At 36.0% G+C, this 23,978-nt stretch overlaps 1 protein-coding gene across 2 annotated transcripts in view; it reads left to right on the top strand.

Annotated features, from left to right (window-relative positions):
- The first annotated feature begins 1,265 nt into the window (after positions 1-1,265).
- The window catches only part of cUnh14orf180 (chromosome Un C14orf180 homolog), a 28,393-nt gene continuing 5,680 nt past the window's right edge, over positions 1,266-23,978 (top strand). For both annotated transcript variants that reach the window (XM_084097415.1, XM_084097416.1), the window contains exons 1-7: positions 1,266-1,797; positions 3,566-3,596; positions 10,383-10,469; positions 15,031-15,151; positions 20,925-20,955; positions 21,066-21,174; positions 22,523-22,683. In XM_084097415.1, the coding sequence (XP_083953541.1) occupies positions 1,393-1,797; positions 3,566-3,596; positions 10,383-10,469; positions 15,031-15,151; positions 20,925-20,955; positions 21,066-21,174; positions 22,523-22,683 (945 nt within the window). In that variant the 5' untranslated portion in view covers positions 1,266-1,392. The remainder of the gene's footprint in view (positions 1,798-3,565; positions 3,597-10,382; positions 10,470-15,030; positions 15,152-20,924; positions 20,956-21,065; positions 21,175-22,522; positions 22,684-23,978) is intronic.

Below are 23,978 nucleotides of genomic sequence, written 5' to 3'. Positions count from 1 at the left end.
CCTTTTTATCATGCTAGATTTATTTAATGCTTCTCGGTTTTTCATTTTCAAACACTTTCTATAAAGATTGTATGTATATAAAGTATCTTTATAAACCTTATAATTAGATGTATGCTGTCATAAACAATTTTAACCAAAGATAAGATACATTAAACTGTAATGCTATTTATGATATATTCATCAGCATACCATCATTTGATTACCTTTTTTTTTTTTTTTATTATCTTCTTTTGTGTTTAACAGAAGAAAGAAACTTATACAGGTTTGGAACAACATGGTGACAAAATTTTCATTTTTGGGTGAACTATATCCCTTTGATATTTTCCTTCTCTGCCAATGAAAATAGTTCCAAAGAAGCCAAAGCATCAAGTTTTGCATGTTGCCAAAGCCCAGCAGCAAACAGAGGTAAGTCAGTCTGGATCCACATGTTTGAGTGAAGCGTTCTAATCACTCGACTCCAGCTCCACTGCAGCTGTTTTCATTTGCTCAGTTGTGAGAGAAACTCTGAGCCACATGGAGGCCAGAACTGTTCTATAAAACGCATTAAAACAAATGATCAACACAAAACTTCATGTGTTACAATATTTTTACTTATACCTTTTTTTTTTTTAAAAAAGGAAATTAATACTTTTATTCAGTAATGATGCATTTAATTGATCAAAAGTGACATAAAGACATTTATGTCACAAAATATTTATATTTTAAATAAATGTCTTTCTTTTGATGTTTCTATTCATCAAAGTCTTCTAAAAATGCATCATGATTTCCACAAAAATGTTAAGTAGCACAAATGTTAATAAACATTGATAATGATAAGAAATGTTTCTTGAGCTCCAAATCAGCATATTAGAAAGATTTCTGAAGGATCATGTGACACTGAAGACTAGAGTAATGGCTATTATGGGAATAAATTATCTATATATTAATTTAAAATATAGTCAAATAGAGAACTGTTATTTTAATTTGTAACAATATTTTACTGTGATTAATCAAATAAACACAGCCTTGCTGTCTGTCTGTCTGTCTCTGTGTGTGTGTGTGTGTGTGTGTGTGTGTGTGTGTGTGTGTGTGTGTGTGTGTGTGTGTGTGTTAAATATTAACATCATATCATCCACCTGCTACTCTGATCTCTAGTCAGTATCAGCACAGGCCATTAAATAGCCATATATTCAACCCCTAAATGCGTTATACAGGTTCCTGTAGCAAGCTTAATTTTAATTTTTTAATTTTTATGTATCCCATGAACATACAATTCATCTCTCAGAATAACATCTGCAAAGATTCCTTAATAGTGTCACCAAAGTGTGAAGAGAACGACTCATCATCAGAGCTGTTGCTGTACAACAATAGGCCACGAGCAGCGTCACTCAAGCGACAGATCCTCCAGTCCTGATGCAGTGTAGGCGGTGTGTCTCCTCTCCTCCCCCCACAATCCCTCTCTTCCTGCCTCCCACGCACACACGCCTCCTGCCCTTGACTCTTACGGAGAGCAGAGGAGTGATCTGTTCGTGTTTTGAGATTGCAGTGCCCGTCTGTGTTTCCCCATGCTCGTGCTTCAGCTCAGATGGGACACGGAAGTGCAGCGGCTGTCTGGCACATGAACGCGCGCGGCTGGTCTCTCTGGCGGGACATCCCAGGCACGGGATGCTGAACGGGAGCCGTGAGGGTTTGTTTGAACTGGGCAGGCAGCTCCAGCAGGAAGGAGACTCTGAAGCTGCTCTGCACTGCTTTCTGAGCTGCCTGCTGGGACTCACACATGTGCAGAGCTTCCACTCGCTTCCCAACTGCCTGCATCAGGTGAGCCCTGCAGGATGGAGCTCTGTAATGATGCATTGTGGGATAGAACCCATTCAAATGGGATTCAAATGTAGGAGATGACAATTTACATGCAAAATTGTTGGTAGGCTATATAGCATGCATGTGCAAATAATGCACTGTTGATTGCACATGAAGCTGTAGTTTGCATGCAAAAACATCTCTCGTGCATGTAGTATTTGAATGATTCGATGGCACACTAACCTAAAACTAGCTTTCAGTCAATGCATATTTTAAACTGGCAAATGCATTCTGAAACATTAATGCTGTACACTGACAGCATGAGCCAGCACAGCAAAAACACTCTCTCATATGCAAAGATTGTGTGGTCACATTTGTTTGCTGGTGCACACAGGAGACGTGCTTGACGCTTATAGCAAGGGTTGTTTATCATTGTGTTGCAAGCTATTGCAATAGCTATTCAGTGTCCATCATGTGTTTACATGAAACATCAGGGCAATTTATCGATAATGTCTGCAGCTTGTATACATATTTCTTTATGTGTTCACTTCCCTTCAGTAATGGAATCTGTTCGATGACAGTCCTTTAGATAAAAACACTCATCCCTGCTTTCTCACTTTGGGTTACTCTGTTAAACTCTGTCAAGGGTCCCAAGCAATGTCCAGAATATAAACAGTGGCTCTTACACAAGAGTACTGGAATGTGTGTTGTGACATTGGCCAGACGTAGTCGCTTCTGACCATACGAAAAATACATATTTAGAATTTGCTAATATTTATCACTAACATTAACAATAATATTTCATCTTATTTTGACATTTTGAAAGTTATAATAACTAGAATGTTACATTTTGAGTGAATCTGACAATCCATTGTGTATGTCATATTTTAGGCTAAATTCAAAAGGAAGAAAATAAAATTTTATTGCAAAAAAGAAGAAGAAAAAAAATTAAATTATTTAAATTTTAAGAACATTCATATTTTTTGCATTGTGGCATCATTTTCATGACATTTAAACACTTATTTAAGCACTTAATCCAGATTACTGCCAAAAAATGCCTTACTGTAATGTGAATATATATATATATATGTGTGTGTGTGTGTGTGTGTGTGTGTATGTATGTATATATATATATATATAGATCATGACCATTGAAAATAATTGTATTGATAAGAATGGAATACATATTTGTCTTGACGGACTAGATTTGCTGCTGCTGGCATAAGTGAAGGCTACTTCCAAAAAATGCACATACATAGAGGGAATAAGATACAAGCTGCTGCAAGGAAAGTAGGAAGAACTAGCAGAGCTAGGCAGGTGGTGCTGGGGAAGGTGGCGGGCTAGGGAAATTCCCATTGCACACTGCAGCCAGTTCAGGACAGAAATCAATAGGTTACGTAGATGGAACAAAAGAATGATTGGTCCATGCAGCCGACTTTAAGAGAAGCTAACAGCTGCCCAAAAAATATATATATATATTATTATTTTTTTATTATTGCTTCTCCTAAAGCCAGCTGCATAGCCAATCAATCTTTATATACTGTATATTTATTACTGTTTTATATATGTACTTATTTTATATATTTATGTTTATATGTTAATTATTATGGTAATAAGGGATAGAGGGAATATGCTTAATTCTCATGAAAAAAAAAATCAAAATGTGACATTTTTTCTTTCATTCTAAAATTTGTTTTCTCTCTGGACATGCTTTCTCTCTTTTATTCTGTGAAGCACTAGAAGTTTTGAATTTTTTCAGACAATATTCTCTCTTAATTCCTTCATACAGATTGCTGAACTCTACATTGATGAGAAGAATTGTATCCTTTTTGATAAAGTATCAATCCTCGCTTCACATTGTGTACTGAACACAAAGTATTAAATCCTTTTTGATCTGCACAACAAACATACATGTAATGAAACACTGTATGTTTTACCGTATGCAGTTTGTGCAGTTGTGCAGTTTGGTTAATGCAGGGCCTTTACAACTGTAGCTTCTTCAGTGTGGTCTTTCCCTAAGAGGATTTGTGGACACTTATCGAATCTCAGCCGAAAGAGCATCACAGCTAATTAACCTGCTTAGACCCAGCATGAGCTCCCCTGTCATTATTCATCCACGGACTGCCATTAACAGCAAGGCTAGTGTTACGTGACATACATTCCCTCTTAAACCCATGGCCTCTCAATTACTAAAGCATAGAGTTTAAACGGGTTCAAGACTGGTAGTTTCAGCTCAAACGGGTCATTTACAAGTCATTAACCAAGATCATTCATAACCTCTTTTCCAATTAAATTCCAATTACATGTGAATTGGTCTTAACATATTTTCTATGATCTTGAGCAGTAAATAGTGGTGGGACTTGGTGAAAAATGTGATCTCTGTGTAATTACATAAAAGAGAAATAATTGTTGTAGATTTTATCATTTAATTGAATAAGCTATTTAATTACATGCAAAACATTAGTCTGTTCAATCAATGCACAACAAGGGAATTTGGAATAGGTGATTTGAGGAGCTGGGGATGAATTGGGTTACACAGAGATGTTATCTGGAATGTTCTGCCATTCTATTATCCTCATATGGACCAGTGCTCACGCAAAGCCTGTATATCAGTAAAAGGCAGAATGGTTAATTAGGGTGGAAAACACATATACTTGCTTGCAATGGCAATTGTTTTTACAAACAGTATTAAATCTGATCCACATTATTTTGACAGAACTGCCCACATACATACAGTCCAGCACAGAAAATTGCAAAAGTTTGGTGTCAGTAAGATTTGTTTTAAAAGAATAAGGATATTAAGCGACAGTGACAGTGTAGACATGTATAATCGGACAAATGATTTATATTTAAAATACATTCTGAATTTATACTTCTTATACCTTTACTTTTCACCTGAAAAAAATGGATCATGGTTGTAATGGAGTAAAGGCTGCTGAAAATTCAGGAATAAATTACATTTTAAAATATATTCAAATAGAAAGAAAGTTATTTTAAATTGTAATAATATTTCAAAATGTTACTGTTTTTACTGTATTTAATCACATAAAGGCAGCCTTGGTGAACCAATTCCCAATCTTACCAATCCCCAACTTTTTGTAGTGTAAAAGGAAAGATTTTATGCCACAAACGTTGCAAACGTAAATAAATATAGTAAATGTTCTTCTTCCAAAGCACTGTAGCAAACAGTACATTTAGTTTTTCAGACCTCAACCCCACATGAAAGTTAAAAACATATTAAATGACACCATGCTATCATATCTCTTCAATTACATGTATGCCATCAAAGGGCTTGCAGTTCAGGAAGATGAAAGGCATAACTTTCATCATGTACTCATTTTCTGACATTAAAAAAAAGAAAAGAAATTGCTTCCACAGTCATGCTGAGACTGCAGGAAATATACATGCCAAGCAAAAGGACAAAGCTAGTATATTTATGTATTGATAAAGTGCTGCGTATTTCCTCTAAAGCACCAGAGCTGGGATAGTAATAAGTAATGCACATATCTGCCTTGCCAATGCATCTCTTTGCATTCTTTATTTCTAAAGCTATATATAACCAGTTTAGATGCAAAGGATCTCAAGCTGACTAGCTGAAGACATTACTATAGCTATATCCATTAATAGACACAGTATTTCCTTGAAAATAAATTCCAGCACAGCGCTACAACAACCATAATGAAACGACCCTCTACAATAGATAATGCTTTACAATGAACTCTGTTAGAGAGCTAAATATGGCAATTTATCTGTTCAATAAAATACTTTACTGACCTGTTGAGTAATAAAAACGGCATCTCCCTGTTGTTTTTACAACATTTCTAATCCCATCCCCGAAAAGCCAAGCTAATCTTGATTTTTGTTTTATTACGAACTCTGTCACATTCTCTTTTCCCCAGCAACTCTCCTCTGTTCTGCCGTTTTTAAACAGGTGATTCCCCGGAGGTTGGAGATTTAGCTACTCTATAGCCGCTTTCCGACCGGAGGAACCTTTTCACAGTTCCTAGAACTATTGGCTAAAGTACCCGGATGTCGGCGTGTTCGCACTGCAGGAAGTAGGCACGATTTTAGTTCTAGGAACTCCATTTGGAGGAACTAATTTAGGTCCTACTTCAGAGTAGGGTCTAAACCAGCACTATAGGAACTACCCGTGACGTTAGTGTTCGCTGATTGGCCGAACGCACGCGGAGCACCAGCACCCGCCATTTTTAAAACGGCTAGAATGTAAACATACAGATTAAAGCCTATATATTTACTCCATAAACTAACTATAAAACATGGAAAACAGTGATAGATGGGTCTCTAAACCTTTATGCTGAAGAGAAAATCCAACGCAACTTTGAGGGGACCAAGTCAAACATGATTATGTTTATCTGCCCAGCTAGCAACACTGGACATCAACCACACGGCATAGGCTAATAACCTTTTTTTCATATACTGTCTACTTTCTATAACAGTTCTATCTAATAACATGTTAAACAGTACTGTTAGACAGATCGCTAACTAATAAACACAGAGAATGCGAGCATTATTTGCTCTGGCGTTCTCAGCGCCGCCAAAATAAAGGTCCGTCGCGCCGTCAAAATAAAAGTCACCGTGCTTGCGTCACTCCCTTACCCCTCCTACCAGTTCCTATGGCCACTTGGCCAGTGCGAACGCAAACAGCAAAACCGAGTTTGGGGGAGAGTAGTTCTTAGAACTGTTTAGAAGTGGACAGTTCCTAGAACTAAGTTCCTGTAACTACTTGGTCGGAAAGCGGCTTATGTCAACCTTTGTGACAACTAACCTCTGCCACTCCCACACTAGACACGACAAGGTACCCGGAGCAACTTTTCTCTGTTAATGGATATGATGAGACTCGCACGGGCAAGTGACGTACGTACGCAATTGACCGTTTGCAAAGACCCGCCCCATTTAGTTACTGTTGCTATGTCCGACAAGCCACACCGCTCTCACGCCACATACCATGTTCTCACACAGTGGAAAATACATCGCCGAGCAAAGAGGACACAGAGGACAGACAGGACAGACCAGGGGTCTCGTTTATAAAACTGTGCGTAGGAACCTTACTAAAAGTGTACGTGCGCCCTAAAGCCAAAAATGGCGTACGTAAAAAAATATTCAGACTTATAAAACCGTTCGTACGCCAGAACCTGCGCAGAATTCACTTTATAAATCCCAGTCAGCGGAAGATTGTGCGCACATGCGTCTCCACCCCGAAATAACCATATATGGAGCTTGCAACGCCTAGTTTTACTATGCAGATCCTCATCTGCATATCATTTGCATATGATTATTCATCCATGTGATAACGTTTAACAGTACAAGACACATTACATTAATAAAAATCAAGTAGTTGCCTATCCTTGCCTTGTTTTTGAATACATAAATCAAATAGTGTAAAATACATTTCAGAGAAAGTTTTTCTCAATCTTTTCCACTGGCCGAATTGTATTTTTAATTGATTTATATTTTTAATGGAAACAGATAGGCCTTGGGCATTATTTGCACGAAACTATTTTCTCAGACAATCTGGTATTATCATGATAAGCAATTATCTCTGTGGTTAAAACATTAAAACGCAGCAGGCCACAGGAAAAGTGTTCAAAAACATCGCATCCACAACAAATATTTCTATTGATTGAATTTGAATATAAAAAGTGTTTAACTCCATTAATTTGAATGGCATATTTAATCTAAATGTTTATATCAGAAGTAAAACATAGTTTAAATCATTATTTTATTTATTTAAACTGTTATTTGCGTCAGTTTCACTAAACGGCCCAATGCGCTCGCTGGCGCGGACATTTAAGAAGGGATGGATATTTGCTTCAAGTGACAGGCTTGGTGAGTGAAAGTAGGCTATATTTGTATTATCTTTCTGTATATGTTTAATTTTCTTTAGATTTTCTGTCTAAAAGTGACCAAAAAGAGACTTAACTCCAGCTCACCATCGGTGTCGCCAAACTGCATCTCCAAAACGTTCGTAGGCTACGCATGGGTCAGAGTTTGCGTGCAGGTGCGCAAATTTTCCCGTCAAGTTTGTTTTTATAAATCACAACTTATGCGTCGGAAGTGGCGTACGCACATTTTCAGCCCCGTTTTGTGCGTACGCCATGTTTATAAATGAGACCCCAGGTTACTTTTGATATGAAACACAGTCTCAACTTTCAAATTTGGTCATTTTTTAAAGAAATTTAAACAATAAATACCGTTTTGTGGCTCTTTAATGTGTCGTGACAGATCGCTATAGAGCCTCTTAAAGCTGCTCGTGAACCAATCATCTCTTCCTTCTAGTTAATTTATAGCATCAAATAAACATGAATAAATGGGACAATGGTTGTCTCCCTCGGTTGCAAGGGCGTAGTTTTGGTTTGAACTTTGGGGGGTTGGAGTATGAACGGGGTCCCAGGGCATGCAGTCCTTCATGAGGTTTGTTTATTTTATTTTTGCAAAACTTAATTTTGTGGTATCATCCACACATGCACATCATACAGCTTATAAAAGCTCAGAACGCGCGACACATACAATTAATGAATTGCACTATTCTATACACTATGTATCGTGTGGGTAGTCAGAGTACCTGCAACGTGCTGGTACCACCAGCTCACGTCAAAGTGAGTCAGGGTAAGACAAAAACACGTTTTGGAAGAAGAATTGATGATGTATTGACGAATTATTTACATTTTTGTTCATTTTGAACGAAAATAAATGTTATACCTTTACCTAAAACTAAAAGAATAATAAATGTGTATAATATTATCTCAATGATACTAAAATAACACTGACTGACTATATATTGTATACTAAGCAATATTTGTTAAAATATGAAGCATAAAGACACTGGCCTTTAATCAAATGGAGAGGAAGGCAATGCTAAATGAATGACAAAAATTACTACAAAATCCACACAGAATACATTGTTCCTGGTCTCACCTCCACAGCTATTTCAACGGTTAGCATCACATTCACCACAAATAGATTTATCACTTTCAAACTGATCCCCATGTGGTTAGTCAGCAAATTCAGATGTTCCTCAGCCAGCTGGGATCTAAAAATATGTCCGGGACACCTGGGAATATGCTGGCCATTCTTGGAAAAGATCATTTTAAGAGGGACAACATACCTTAGCACTGCTTATAATGAGACACACACATTGTCATCAGTAAATGAAAAAAACTTCAGTTTTTTTTAAGTTTATTGCTAGACCATGTAAACTAATATTTAAAAGTTTTGGGTTGGTAAAATGTTTAAATGTTTTTGAAAGAAGTCTCTTATGCTCACAAATCATGCATTTATTTGATCTAGTAAAACAGTAATATTGTGAAATATTATTACAATTTAAAATAAAATGTGTTCTATTTTAATATATTTTAACATTACATTTATTTATGTGATGGCAAATCTGCATTTTCAGCATCATTACTCCTGTGTTCAGTGTCACATGATCCTTTAGAAATCATTCTAATGTGCTGATTTGGTGCTTAGAAAACATTTATTTTTATTAAGTCAAGTCACTTTTATTTATATAGCACTTTATAAAATACAGATGGTTTCATCTTTACAATGTAAATAATTCAATGATTTAAACAGAGTTCATTTCAGCTGTACAGCAGCTCTAAAAGAAAATAGTGTCATTGTTCAGCGTAAGTCAGTTCAGTGTTGATTCAGTTCCGTTATAAAGATCATCAATTATTACATTAGTTAATTTCATCTATAAAGCAGTTCTGCAGAAAAACAGTGATGTCATCATCAAGCACAGTTCAGTTCTCATCAAATAGAGTCAGTGCAGTCAAATCAATAATATTGTTGAATATTAAGTGAAGTAATATTAATATTTTTATTATCAAAGAAAATAGTTGAGCTGCTTAATATATTTGTGGAAACTGTGATATACAGATATATACATATACTGTGTATATATATATATATATATATATCCTTGCTGAAAAATATAAATTTCTTTTACAAAATCTTACTAACCTTTTGAATGATAGTGTATATACAGTACTTGTTTTACTTTTTTGACGTTTGTTTGTTTAATATAATTAATACTGTAGCTAAAGCAAACTATCACAATTCCAACAAGAGTTTCATCTGTACTTTATGATATCACATCAGCAAATCACTGCACATACAAATAAGAAATACTGCCAATATCTAGGTCAATCATGGCTATTTTAAGAACATTTTCCTTTCAGGCTGTATTTTTGTAATGACACTTAAGGGCAAATATGATCTTCTTACGAAGAGATAGTAATGGCATGCCTTTGAAAACACTGAACAAACTCTTTAGTGACTATTTATAGAACTGCTGCAAGCTTTGTGTCTTTCTATAGAGCTAAAATGAGAAGGTGACACAAACACTAACCAATCAAAATATCAAACAGGCCTTGAGCTAGAATAGGGATTGTGTGTTTGACTGTTTCTCTGTTTAGGCAATACATAACATTTTCAGTGAACACCTATGTTCTTTATTGTCTTTGGTGATGCTAGCAGCTGAACAAATCAGGATTTCACTGAGCTGGAGTAATTGGGCGGGTGTGTGTGATCAAGTCTATTTCATGGTGACAAGCATGTCTAATCCTTGACCCGTATTAAATCAGATGGGAAAGCTCTGCAGTTCATTCAGGCGGAGAAGATGTTTTACGAAGTGGCATTGATCGAGCTCACCTCACTGCAGGCCAGCACAGGCAGGTCCACTTTTTATGGCTTTACATAAATATATTTGTATGATGCTGTTGAGTGGACATGTGTCTCCTTGATCAGTATATTCACAATAGACATTATCATCATAGCTGTGTTCAGGTCAGCAGCATGATTGTGAGAGTGTGCACTACTTTTTGACAACTGTTCAACAAACAAACTTTGTGTATTTTTGCCCCATCAACAAAAATAGTTCCAAGCAAAGTCAAAGCTTTCCTTGCTGAATGAATCTGTTTATGAACTAATTGGTTCAGTGAATTATTTAATAGCTTACTTACAAAGATATTACGTGGATTCCGATCGACCGCAAGTGCCCTGTGAAGTACACTTCAATGGGTATTGTGCCATCGTAAGTGAAATTCCAGTTCAAAGGGAACATACACTCTTAAAATGAGAGGTTCCATAAGGGAATTTTCACACTGAATGCTATAGAAGAACCATTTTTGGTTCATTTTCTGAAACTTTTTCCACTGTAAAGAACCTCCTGGGAAATGCAAAGGTTCTATGGATGTTAAAGGTTCTTCATGGAACCATCAATGGCAATCAATAACCTTTATTTTTAAGAGTGTACATGTTCATTTCAAAGGGCAAACGACATAAAATGGCTATGGCGTTATTATTTGTCAGGTTTGGTTTTTACACATTTCAAATGTGTAAAAACCAAACCTGACAAATGTGACATTTGTTCACCGGTAAAAAGTTCACAAGATGCGACGGTTACAATACAGTGATCATTATTAAGGGTTATATAAGATAAGAAGACACATCTTATATAACCAAATTACATTTTTCATATTTTGCTTGTTTCATTCCTGAATGAATCAGTATTTTGACTAAATGATTCATTAGCTATACATTTACATTAGGGGTGTAACGATACACCAATGCCACGGTTCGGTTCATATCACGGTTTTGGAGCCACGGTTCGGTTCGGTTCTGTTTGCTGTGGGGGCAGGGTTCATGGCAGGGCACCAGCAATAATAACACTAGATTCACTTTTAACTTAATTTAACAACAACAATAATCTAACTTATTAACTTTAACTTTATTAACTTAACTTTATACAGTGGCTTCACGTTTTCTTTAGAGCAGTTAGCACACCTGAGTTAACTAAAATGAAATAAATGCCTCCACTGACTAGTCAGAAATAAACTGCACACCTGAGTAGGGTTGCCAACTTCAGAAAAGGAAAATGCGGGACAATCGTGATTCTTTATAGGAAAACGAGGGACACTCAAAATATTTGTACTGTATCGCACAATGTACATAATTTCAGTGTCTGCAAACTGTAGCTAAGTATATGTTTAAAAGGTTATCAGACAAACACATTTGTATTGCTTAACCTATTTATGTACAATTTAATTCTAAAAATAATTTTAATGTCATACAAACAAAATGTCACATTACAAACAAACCACCATTCAAAATAACAGCATTTATCTGAAATAGAAAGCTTTTTTAACATTATACATAGGCCTACAGTTCAAAAGTTTGAGGTTAGTAAGAGAATTTTTTTTTGGGAAAGAAATTAAAGAAAGTAATTGCCTACTTTTATTCAGCAAGGATGCATTAGGCTAATCAAAAGTGACAGTAAATTATAGTGTTACACAAGCTTTCTATTTCAAATAAATCTATTATGATCTTTACATTCTTCAAAGAATCCTGGGGGAAAAAACAAAACAGTTTTAAACATTAATAATAATCAGAAATATTTTGCGAGCATATTATTCCCTCAGGTAGATTTCATGTTTTCTTGCGTGGCTGGATGTTGGACTCATGAACAATAATCACGTTGTTTGCATTCGGCAAAATTGATTTGCCGAAATCAAAACGTGGACAGTGAGAATTACCGTTAGCGCGAGACGAGTCCGGCTTGAAGCGGAAGCGACCAGACGGCAGAGGATTATGTTCGCAAATCAAACAATGATTTGTCTCAAAACGATGATTAAAAAAAGCTGTGATATGTCATCATATTGGATGATGACGGTGTCGGTGATCATTCTCAAGTGTCGTGATCAGCACTGCTGCTGTTGTATCAGTCAGTGGTTGTGACCGGAGGGTCTTCAATCTCAATATGCCGCGGAGTTGCCATCCTGAAGTGCGTATGTAAACTCCCGAGCGTGATCGATCACCCAAATCACGTGACATGCATTTTATTTAGTAAATAATATTTAGTAAAACTACAGCTCTTATTAGTTGTTAAAAGTGTACTCATTAATAACTATTTAATCAAATGTCAAGGAAGAAAAAAATAGTTTTGTGACAAAGTGATGTGAGAGTTGGGCCGGGGCAGCAGGGGGCGGGGCGCGTTCGGTTCGACATGAGAGTATCGCGGTTCGAACCGTGGCTGTTGTATCGCGGTTTTTCGGTTCGGTTCGAATATCGTTACACCCCTAATTTACATACACCCAAATAATAGGATTGATGGCTCAATCGGACTGAGAAGCCTTCATTTTGCACCTCAATCGATTCGATTGAGCTTGATCTGAATTATATTTTGTTCGTAATAGCCTACATATATGTGAATCGGAGTGCAACGTTTAGGGGTTGATATAAACTGAATCTGGAATCGGACTGGGTTCATTCGTTTTGGCAAAAACTAGTGTATGCAAACCTATTTACCACCTATGTACATTAAATACATTTCAGAAAATAATCATCTCTGTCCTTTTCAAACCTTCTTCTGGCAAACATTGCCATAAATTTGCCACAGATTAGTCACAAATCTGCAGCAAATAAATCGCAAGGGTTCAAGTCTGCTTCCACAAAACACTGAAAATTGACCCAACAACCAAACCTGTCCCCAAGGTCCTGTCAGAGAGCAGTAATATATTTAACAGAGGTTCATCTTTATTTGCCGTGAGATGAACCAGTATTTATGGATCAAGGAGACCCATTGATCTCCTCCCATGGTGGACGTCTGCCTTTCCTCTGGCTCTCTGCTTGCTGCTGAGACAGCATAGAGTTCTAGCATGGGCAGAGAGTACAGGAGCCTAGAGAGATTTATGACCACGCTATACATTACCTCATTAAAGAGCTGTTGAGTACCATGGAGACGCTGCCTGAGTCAGCACTTTGTGTGATTTCTACCCTCTGGCATTACTCAGTTCCCATCATGCAGTCTGGATACACCAAAGGATTTCTATGTATAGCGATATTGTGTCTGCAACATTTAATAGGTGTATTGATCCAGTAAAATTAGGTTTGAATACAGAAGTGCATTTCTTAGGGGCTGTTCACTTTTGCACTCCACTACGGTGGTTTTTCATTGTTTTATATGTAAACATGTGCTAGATAGATGTGTTTGACCGCCGTTGCGCTCGCATCTCATGCCTTTTGCAGCGTCGTAGACATGAAGCCCAAAGAATACTTCATTTTTTACGCGTACACTAGGGTATCCGTACTCTATGGATTTCACTTAAGTCTAAAGCGCAACTTATGCGAGTAATGCGACGTACTTCTGATGTTTACGCTACGCCATGACGAACTACACTACTTCCGACGTCACAAGTTGCGTAAGTTGCACTTTAGGCGCAAGTAGACTGCGTATGGCCGGAAGCTAAAATTTTACTTTGTAACGTGTTCAAAATGTATATTTTTCTTACACGAACACATCGCTTCGCTTCAGAAGGCCTTTATTAACCCCCCAGAGCAGTGTGGATCACTTTTATGATGGATAGATGCACTTTGATGGTCTTCAAAATAGAAACAACCATTCACTGCCATAAAGCTTGGAAGAGCCAGGACAATTTTTATTATAACTCTGATTGTGTTCGTCTGAAAGAAGAATGTCATATACACCTAGGATGGCTTGAGGGTGAGTAAATCATGGGCTAATTTTCATTTTTGGGTGAACTATCCCTTTAAACTGTCAGCTTGAGATTTGAATCCGTGGTGGAAGGAAGTTTTTAAAGACACTCTGTTGCTGTTTCTTATTGATTTACACACTTGCTCCTTCAAACTGTTGTATAAAAGCAATATCACATGAGTAGGAGTGTGATATGGCTCTGTATCAGCGCGTCTGTGATCGCCTCCTGGACTCGGCCTGTGGCCTTGTGTCTATGGCCCAATCACAGCCGTGCTGATATAGAGCCATATCACACTCCTACTCGTGTGAAATTGCTCATGTATTGCCAGAACATTAAGCTTACAATCAGGTCTTCATTTCAATATTGATACTCAGGCAGAAAATATAATTTAGTAATTTTCTTGGAATTGCCAGTTCTAGTTGGTCTTTCTAAGCTTCTGTTTTTCATATGTTTCATATCCTTGTAAGAGCATTTGAATCTGTGGGTGTGGTGGCAGTGATCGGCCGTCTCTCTCTCTCTCTCTCTCTCTCTCTCTCTCTCTCTCTCTCTCTCTCTCTCTCTCTCTCTCTCTCTCTCTCTCTCTCTCTCTCTCACCCTCCCTCCCTCTCTCCCTCCCTCCCTCCCTCCCTCTCTGTCTTTTTCAGTCTTGTCACTGTCTTGTTGTCTCTGTACATACGAGTGTCTCTGTGAGTGTTTTTGCATTGTCTGTGAGGTTTCTGACAGGCTTTGTTTGAATCAGGGTCTCAGGAAGACGGGACATTGGGAAGCTCAGGATGTCTGTCTCAAGAGGAGTTATCAGAACAGGCTTCTCAGGCCCAGGATCTTGAGAGACTGGCTCAGCTCTGCATCATGAGCAAGAGGTAGGACAGTGAACTGAAAATGATACTGCATACATTCAGCATGATAGATTTTTTTTACCAGTCTAATTTTGACATTAAATGCCATGCCAAATACAAGTCAATGTGTATTGATAGAGGACATTTATGATAGAGGACATTTAATGGTCTTGATACATGATTTGGGAAGATGCATTCAATCATTCTTACATAATTTGGCCCAGTTTTACACAAGGTCATTTTATTTGTACGATTTGTCCACACTACATGCCTTGTTTATGTCTCATCCAAGAAATACTTGACTGCTGCTCTAGTAACTTTTCTTTGTAATATAAACAAATATGAAGAGTGAACCGTTTCATATGGTAACATTCAGCTTAAATGGTTTTATTAAAGAGGAAATGTTAATTATTTAAAATATAAAAAATGATGGTCAGCATTAATACCTGATTTATAACTGCATGTTTTACTGTCTTCTGATTTGGTTCATATTCTGTGAGCGCAGTTAATATTCTGGGATGTACACAAGTTTTTATTTATGCTGCATTAGGAATCCCTTACTATATTGGCTCAAGTGTGCGCTCGTACGGAGAGAGGAAGAGAAAGGTGACTTGTGTTATGTGAGTCTCAAGGTTTCAGATGTTACTAGGACACTCTGAGAGAGGTGTCCGCTTTCCTCCAGGGGCTTAAAATGATGAGGCGGTCTTTTGTAAGCCACTACCACGTACACTTGAGGACATTTATGACCACCAGTTGGCCATTGTTGGGGACTTAAAGCATTTAACCTGATTGTCCCAGGGAAGGAGACAGGTAGGTTGTTGATGCCACAGAAGAGGGAATGGCATTAAACTTGAATGAGAACGAGATTGTTTTATTGCTGCTCCAATAAGATAATGTTTCACAGGACAAAGAAATGTGGGGGTATCCACACCATTTGTATGTAATGCCTTAAACACTTTGGCTCAGGTTACTCTTGAAACCTGAACAGGATAGATCTTCAAGATCTGTTGGTAAACTAGGACAGCAGTCATGGTTGAAGTTGTTGCTATTTCAGCTTAAAAAATCCCTGAACAAATGTGACCTCGTTATTTCTCCTTTTAATAATATCAGTTTAAGGGTCAATGTCAGGACACTCCATTTTTTACCTTATAATTTATTTTAAAACATCACATATTTCATACAAACACACAATTACTTAACAATGACTGTGTCTGAAAGCTTTGGCAGCTGACTTGTTGACTTCACAGGCAGTGTTTGCGCACAAAGTATAACGATTTAATGATCTACAATAAAATAGATAATAAAGAAATAAAACTCATTTATAAAATGAAATTCTTGAACAGAAAAAACAAAGTGCTTTGGCTTAATATTATATTTCTTCGAATTTTTTTTAGAAAGTCATGTGGTGCAAAATGGTGCAAAAACGTATATATAATTTTATATACGATTTTCTTCCCTTTCTTAACCATGGACAGTGGACATTCTTATATTATTGACCCTCAAATCAATGTTTCATGTCCATTTATTTATTTGACACCCCACTGATACCCCCAAAATGAGCTTGTATTACTTTTTCAGGTAACAAATAAGTTTACTTGAATGTCTGATAGTTTTGACACAAAATGTAGCTCAAGCCTTATTGAGTGAATAGGAAGTGGTTCTGCCTCTTGAATCTTTCAGTGTTGGGGCAGGAAGTGCTCTTGTAGCTGAGAGCTTTGCCATGTTGTGTCCGATCAAATGTCCTTTGAGGACAATCCAAAACAGTGCAAACCAACACCTAGTCATTATTAATTAAGCAGGACCATAATAACCACACTGACATATGTATTGGGTTTTAAAAACATTCATGAACTTAGAAGAGAGAAGTACAGAAGAGTATTAAAAAATTTGACATTCAAAGCACATGGGAAGGATTCAATATTGAATTCCTGACCTATATGCAAAAAAGCTAATTAAAGTCATTTTACAAAACAATAGTCCTGCAATATGGACTGCGTAGTGCTAAATGACCACATGAAGAAAAAGTTCCATGTGAAATCCCTTGGGACATTCTCATTATACACCTTGAGGGCAAAGCATCACCTATCCAAATTCTTCACACGCATGCCAAGAGTTCCATTGAAAAAGAATAGAGTGTCATATCTCTGGCACGGGCCGCACATTTCCACTACCTCCTTTAGGAATCATAGCACACGTGTGCCCAGATTTGTTGTGACGGGTGCTGTAATGGATCCGCATGCCTCACCGAGCCTGACTGAGGTGGGCTATTGCTGTGGCATTCTGAAACAGTCTGTATCTGTGCTTAAATTAAGCAAAGGTGCCAGGCCTGTGGGATCAAATAGAGCTTTATGCCTATGTGCTCTACTTTTTTTTTTTTTTTTATAACAACCGCTTCCCAATAGTATATGTAAATATAGACAGACCAGAATCTATATGGATAAAATATGGTATATATACTGTATGAGTCACAGAGGATTTAGATAAAGGATGCACCTTGTTATCTTTGGTGCCATCATAGTTCATCATGCATGTCTTTGTCATTTAAAACTCTTCTGTATTTGCTTTTTACATAGCCTAAGGCTCCTGTAACAAATGTTCAAGTGTACCAAACCTTATGAATCATCTTTACCATCAGAATAGCGTACATCCGCATTACTCAAGCTATTTATACAGGATGTACTGTGCATGATATGTGACTTTTCTGGATGCATAACTCTCTGGAAAAAAAAAGTACACTTTATAGTTTTAAAAAGTGTATTGCAACTTTAATGAAAATGTATTAGTTTAAACTTAGCTTAAGTTTAGAGTGCTTTTTGACACACTTAAAATATATTTACTTGTAATATTGTAATTTAATAATACACTGCAGTTACTAGAATTATTACCAAGTACTTGTTATATGTTAGTCAACACATCAAAATAAGTGTACTTCTTTAAAGCATAAACAAATATAATAAAAAATCTCGATTTAAAATGTACTATAAAGTGGAAACTTTAACTTGACAATTACAAAGTGCACTATTCTATTATTTGCCATACTGTTTAATATAAATGTGTGTGCGTATGTATGTATGTATATATATATATATATATATATATATATATATATATATATATATATAGACAGTACAGGTCAAGTTTGGAAACATTACGTTTTTTTATATTTTTGAAAGAAGTCTCTAATGCTTATCAAGGCTGCGTTTATTTGAACAAAAATACAGAAAAAAACAGTAATATTGTGAAATATTATTACAACTTAAAATAATAGTTTTCTATTTGAATATACTTTAAAAAATGATGCAAAGCTGAATTTTCAGCATCATTACTCCAGTCTTCAGTGTCACATGTGACATCCAGTCTATCACATGATCCTTTAGAAATCATTCTAATATTCTGATTTATTATGAGTGTTGGAAACAGTTCTGCTGCCTAATATATTTGATGAATAAAAGGTTAAAAAGAACTACATTTATTCAAAATAAAAAAATATTTTCTAATAATATAAATCTTCTTTACTATCACTTTTTTTTAATCAATTTAACACATCCTTGCTGAATAAAAGTATTGATTTATTTCAAAAAAAGAAAGAAAAAAATTACTGACCCCAAATTACTGACCAGTAGTGTATATTGTTGTTACAAGATTTCTATTTTTAAACAATTTGCTTCTTTTTTTTATATATTTATTTTTTTACTTTTTATTCATCAAAGTATCCTAAAAAAGTATCACAGGTTATGAAAAAATATGAAGCAGCAGAACTGTTTCCAACTTTGATAATGAATCATCATATTAGAATGATTTCTAAAGGATCATGTGATAGACTGGAGTAATGATCCTGAAAATTCAGCTTTGCATCACAGAAATAAATGATAATTTGAAGTATAATAAATTGAAAACCAATTATTTTAAATTGTAATAATATATCACATTATTACATTTTTTTCTGTATTTTTGATCAAATAAATGCAGGCTTGATGAGCAGAAGAAACTTCTTTCAAAAACATTAAAAATAGTAATGTTTCCAAACTTTTGACCTGTACTATATATATATAGATAGATAGATAGATAGATAGATAGATAGATAGATAGATAGATAGATAGATAGATAGATAGATAGATTTGAGATTTGAAGTAGGCTACACTACAAGTGCACATTCTTTACAATTAAGTGCACTTCTTTTCACAAGGGTAGTGCGCTACATTAGCCAAATTATAAAGTACAGAATGAGGCTACACTGCATCCCACAATGCAATGTATACAACAACTTGACCTTTCAATTTACTTTTTTTAGAACAGTAGGCAGTATTTAATATATACTGCGCAGTAAGCAGTGTGCTATTCCATGAGGTGACAATGTTCTCTGTCAAGAGTTTCTCCAGTGTCAAGAGACTAGTTATAGAAGGTTTTATAGAGGGCGAGAGATCCAGCGAGTGTCAAGTGTTTGCCTGACAGTCTCACTTCATTCACACTTTCCTTTATGATTATAAATATACTGACCTGCTGTGATACGTTTTTGATAAGCAAATAAAATTGATACCAAGCAAGTTATAAGATACCAAGCAAATATACTTGTACAGCAAGTATTATGGGTTTTGCTTGATCTCCTCTGATGTATTCCATTAGATGGATTGTTCTTGCTGTTGCTCAAAACATATCAATATTAATGATCCATCTTGTATAATATGTTGAAATATGTGATATTGGACCTTCTCTGTAAATACAGTGTTACTCTCTCCCTCTTTATGGCTGAGGTAATAGAAAAGGGTCAACCGAGTCCCCAAGGTGTAATCAAATATATAGATTTGCTGATCGATAATATACAACATGTGCATGCATCTCTCTCACACGTGCAGTAAATAGGCAGACACATGTTCGGTGATGTTTAGACTGCATGTTTCCATACTATTTACAGTATAGTATTTTTTTATGCAGTATGTACTGTACACTGTAGTGTTGGGGGTAACACATTACATTACAGTAATCAGGTAATGCTTTACTTTTAAATTTACAACAAAATCTTTTATAAAATCTTTTTCTTTACGCAAGTTATTTGTTTTCCCATTCATTAACTGGCAGCTCTCCTGTCCCCATGTTGAGAGAAATCAGGAGTAAGTGCAGAGGCGTTGTGTGCGCTGTGTGTAAACATGATGGTTATTGAAGTTAGACTAAATGTGAGCGTTTGTACAAAAACAGATTCAGTATTCCTCAAAATAAATTAAAACATTGAAATGCAAACTCAGATTATAACGCAAACCTGCAATAATACAATGTTAAATAAGATAAATATACTTTATGTATTTAATCTCACTTTTTTAACCAGTGTCTTTTCTGCTGACCTTCAATGATCCAATTCAACCATACCAATAAGCAAAACACTGTTTCATTTTTTTCTTTGTTTTTATTGCTGTAGTAAAAGTGTTGAACTTTATTCTCATGTGTCCTATTCTTCTGTAATCCAGAATGACAGCACAGCTGAAAAGTTTGAGCTGCATCCTCCATAAAAAGCAACTAAGTAACGCAATTAATTATTTTTTTAGGGAGTAACACACTATTGTAATGCCTTTCTTTTCAAAGTAACTTTCCCCAACACTGGTACACTGTACATTTTGTATGCATGGACACCCTGAAAAGAATACTGTATCTCACAATGCAATGCATTTAACCATTATTTTCTAATGTGAAAAAAGTACTAGAAATAACATCAGTTTATTTATCAGTATTTTACACAAATACACACTCACACACACATTTTTGACCATAATTTCTAACGTTTTTGTCACTCTTCATTGTTTTCAGACCCCATCTTGCTTTAGAATACAGTGGCAAGGTACGTACATTGTGTTTTAGTGTACATGCAAAATGACAGAAGGATTTTAAAGAGGAGAAATCTTAGGAAATGTTGAAGTAATTGTAATTTCTCCATCTTTTTCCATTTAGGCCACTAAAATCCACCAGCGGGCTTTTGGTAATGACCACCCCATCACAGCCCGGAGTCTGGAGCTGCTAGCCACTGTCTATGCTGAGATTGGCAAAACAGAATATACAAGTAACTTAACTATTTTTTATAAGTCCTCTTGATTCCACATGAAGTTATGTCTTCAGTTTCCATTCAGCCATGCCACTAAAAAATTGTCAACATTACGTAAATAATTAGAAAGTTAACAAAAATATACCATGATATGCATACACTGGGAAAAAATGCTCTAGAAACAATGTTTACTCAGAAATTGATAGTAAATTTTACAAACAGTTATCTGCAAGCAACACATTGAATAAAATGTGAAATTAAAGTAGAAAACTGGTATGTAGGGCAGGACTTGACTTAGTCCATGGGGAATTGATTGTATGGTTGTGGTTTGCTATTGGTGGATCTCATGTGAGTGATAGGTTGTCCCGCCCTCCCGTCAGTAAACACATCATCAGAGAAGAGAAGAGATGAGCTGCAAGAGGGAGGGGCAGTTAGTTTGATTAAAGATGAGGGCACATGAATTAAAATAAAATAAAATATTCCATATAAAACAAGATTTGTCCATTTTGAGTTCATGGTGACTTTAAAATGAAAGCTTTCTGTATTTTAGTTTGATTTGTTTTTATCGTTTTTAATAATTACAGTGGTGGCTATAACCAACTTGCCTGGATAGTTTGCTATATGTTAAATTTGCATAAACCTTCAATTAATCACATCTGCTTTGCAATTTTGGTCCATTACATTCCTGTACATTCTAGTCCCATTCAAGCCAGCAATCTTTCATATTCTAAGCAAAGTGTTCTGATTGTCACATCACAATATCCACAGTGGCTTTCAATGAAATCTCTTTTAAGAACTTTATGCATATAGGGCCATTTACTATTTCCACTCAGTGAGGAAGCAAGGAAATTGCACTGCATCTAAGTCTACTGTACATACTGTACGATTAAAAAACTGCGGAGGTAAATCAATCGAATGAGTAAACATGTATTCCAAGCCTGCACTTTCTGTCAGTGGCTGATGGCGTTGTAGATCTCTGGCTGAAAAGCTGGGTCATGTCTTTGACAGTTTGAGGCCAGGGCATTTTTGTAAGCAGAAATGCTTTGCTAGTTTTCTGGAGGGACGTGTCGTTCTGTCTCTTCCCTATTGCCTTTTTCCTGGACGATGAAAAATGTATTGTATAGGGCAGCAATGTGTCACGTACGTCAAACTCAGCTGCCAAGTCAGCTTTTTGAGAGAAAATGCTTTCCCCACAACATATCACCTGTGTGGCACTATGTCATAGTTTCAATGCTAAATTATTCTCTTCTAAACTAATTTCATCATGCAGACTGTAGAAACAAATGTGTGTTGCTTATTTTGCTGAGTAAATGCCAAATATGTTGTTTTGCAGTTTGTAAAGTGCTCTTTGTGTTGATTTTTACAGATTCATTGGGAGAGTGTGTGTCAACTCTTTCCAAGAGGTTCTCAGCCAGAGAATCATTTAGCGACGCTCTGAGTGGCATTTCTCATAGCCATAAGGACAGACACTCTGAGTTACGACACAGAAAACAGCCATATATACAACAGGAAACTCTTAAAACTAAGGTAATCCAGTGGTCATTGACAAGTGTCCATGATAAAGAAACTGATCATTCAAAATTATTAATTAATTTGTCTGATATGATCAGATTCTTCTTTATCCCTCTTCTTCTTCATTATGGTATCAGAACTGTTTTAACAATTTTTACTTTATGCCATATGAAAAACATACTCATCATTAAATTTTTATAATAGATTGATTCATCACATTATTGATCCATATCTAGGGTTGGGTATCGAGAACAAATTCCAAATTTCCAAGAACAGTGGACTTGGCACGCGCACTTCTATTACGCTTATTGATTCCTGTGTGTGCCAAACCATTCAAGCGCAAGAAGATGCGAAAGAGAACTAAATTCATCACTGGCACGCTGTTTTTTTATGCTGCACATGCACAAGCTCACGCACACAAAAAAACTATCTGTAAAATGAGATGCTAGTAAAACTTTTGCGGTAATTCGATATCATAGCAAGCAAAGCTGAAAAAAAGCTGCACTGCCCAAACGCTCTCAAGCGTTTTCGCCTAGCGCTTTGGTGGACACACCAAAGTGCATTATACTGAATTGAGCACTCTTTCACGTCTTATGCTTGAACCAATACACATACAAAATATTCTCGTAAACATAGTCGTTTTATCTGAAAGTAAACAGTTGAGAAAGTTTACTTTACTTGTTTACTAAAACATGTGTACCAGTATATTGGATCCGTACATTAGTGACAGCAGGCTAAACTTTCTGCTGCTGTCTGTGTCATTAATCTTAAAAAACAAAAGACAAAGAAAATCACTCACTAATCCTGACTAAATAATTTTTGTAACTTTAAAAGGCAGTGATACATTATATTTTATGAAGTATTATTTTGCAGTGTTATTTTACATTTGATTACATTTGATTTCAATTTCTGAACTTTGTTCAGTTGTATTTATTTGTGCTTTTGTTAGTTGTTTTTCTTGTGGTATTTTTGTTAAAACCATAGGCAAAAGTTCTGTAGGCTGCTGATTTTTGTTCATGGTATTCAGCTGCAACATAATGTTTTGTTTTTTACCTTATTGGAATCTAAACTGGGAACCGGAATCGCTAAAATTCATACGATACCCAATTATACCCACATCTCAGCTTAATGTGATTTACTCACATAGCAAATGTTTTTGGACCAACATCCTTTCTTGTGTCAATCACATTAGACTACTTTGTGCTTTTAAAATGTCATACTGCAAAGAATCTTGTCACGTGGAAAGTGTGTTAATGTCAAAAGGTCTTAGAAACGACTTCATATTATGTCTATCAAGCATTCTAGAAGTC

Source organism: Abramis brama (assembly GCF_963993115.1).
Source record: "Abramis brama genome assembly, chromosome: 21".
Classification (NCBI taxonomy): Eukaryota; Metazoa; Chordata; class Actinopteri; order Cypriniformes; family Leuciscidae; genus Abramis; species Abramis brama.
The sequence above is the reverse complement of the archived record's forward strand: the minus strand, read 5'-3'. Positions and strand labels throughout refer to the sequence as shown.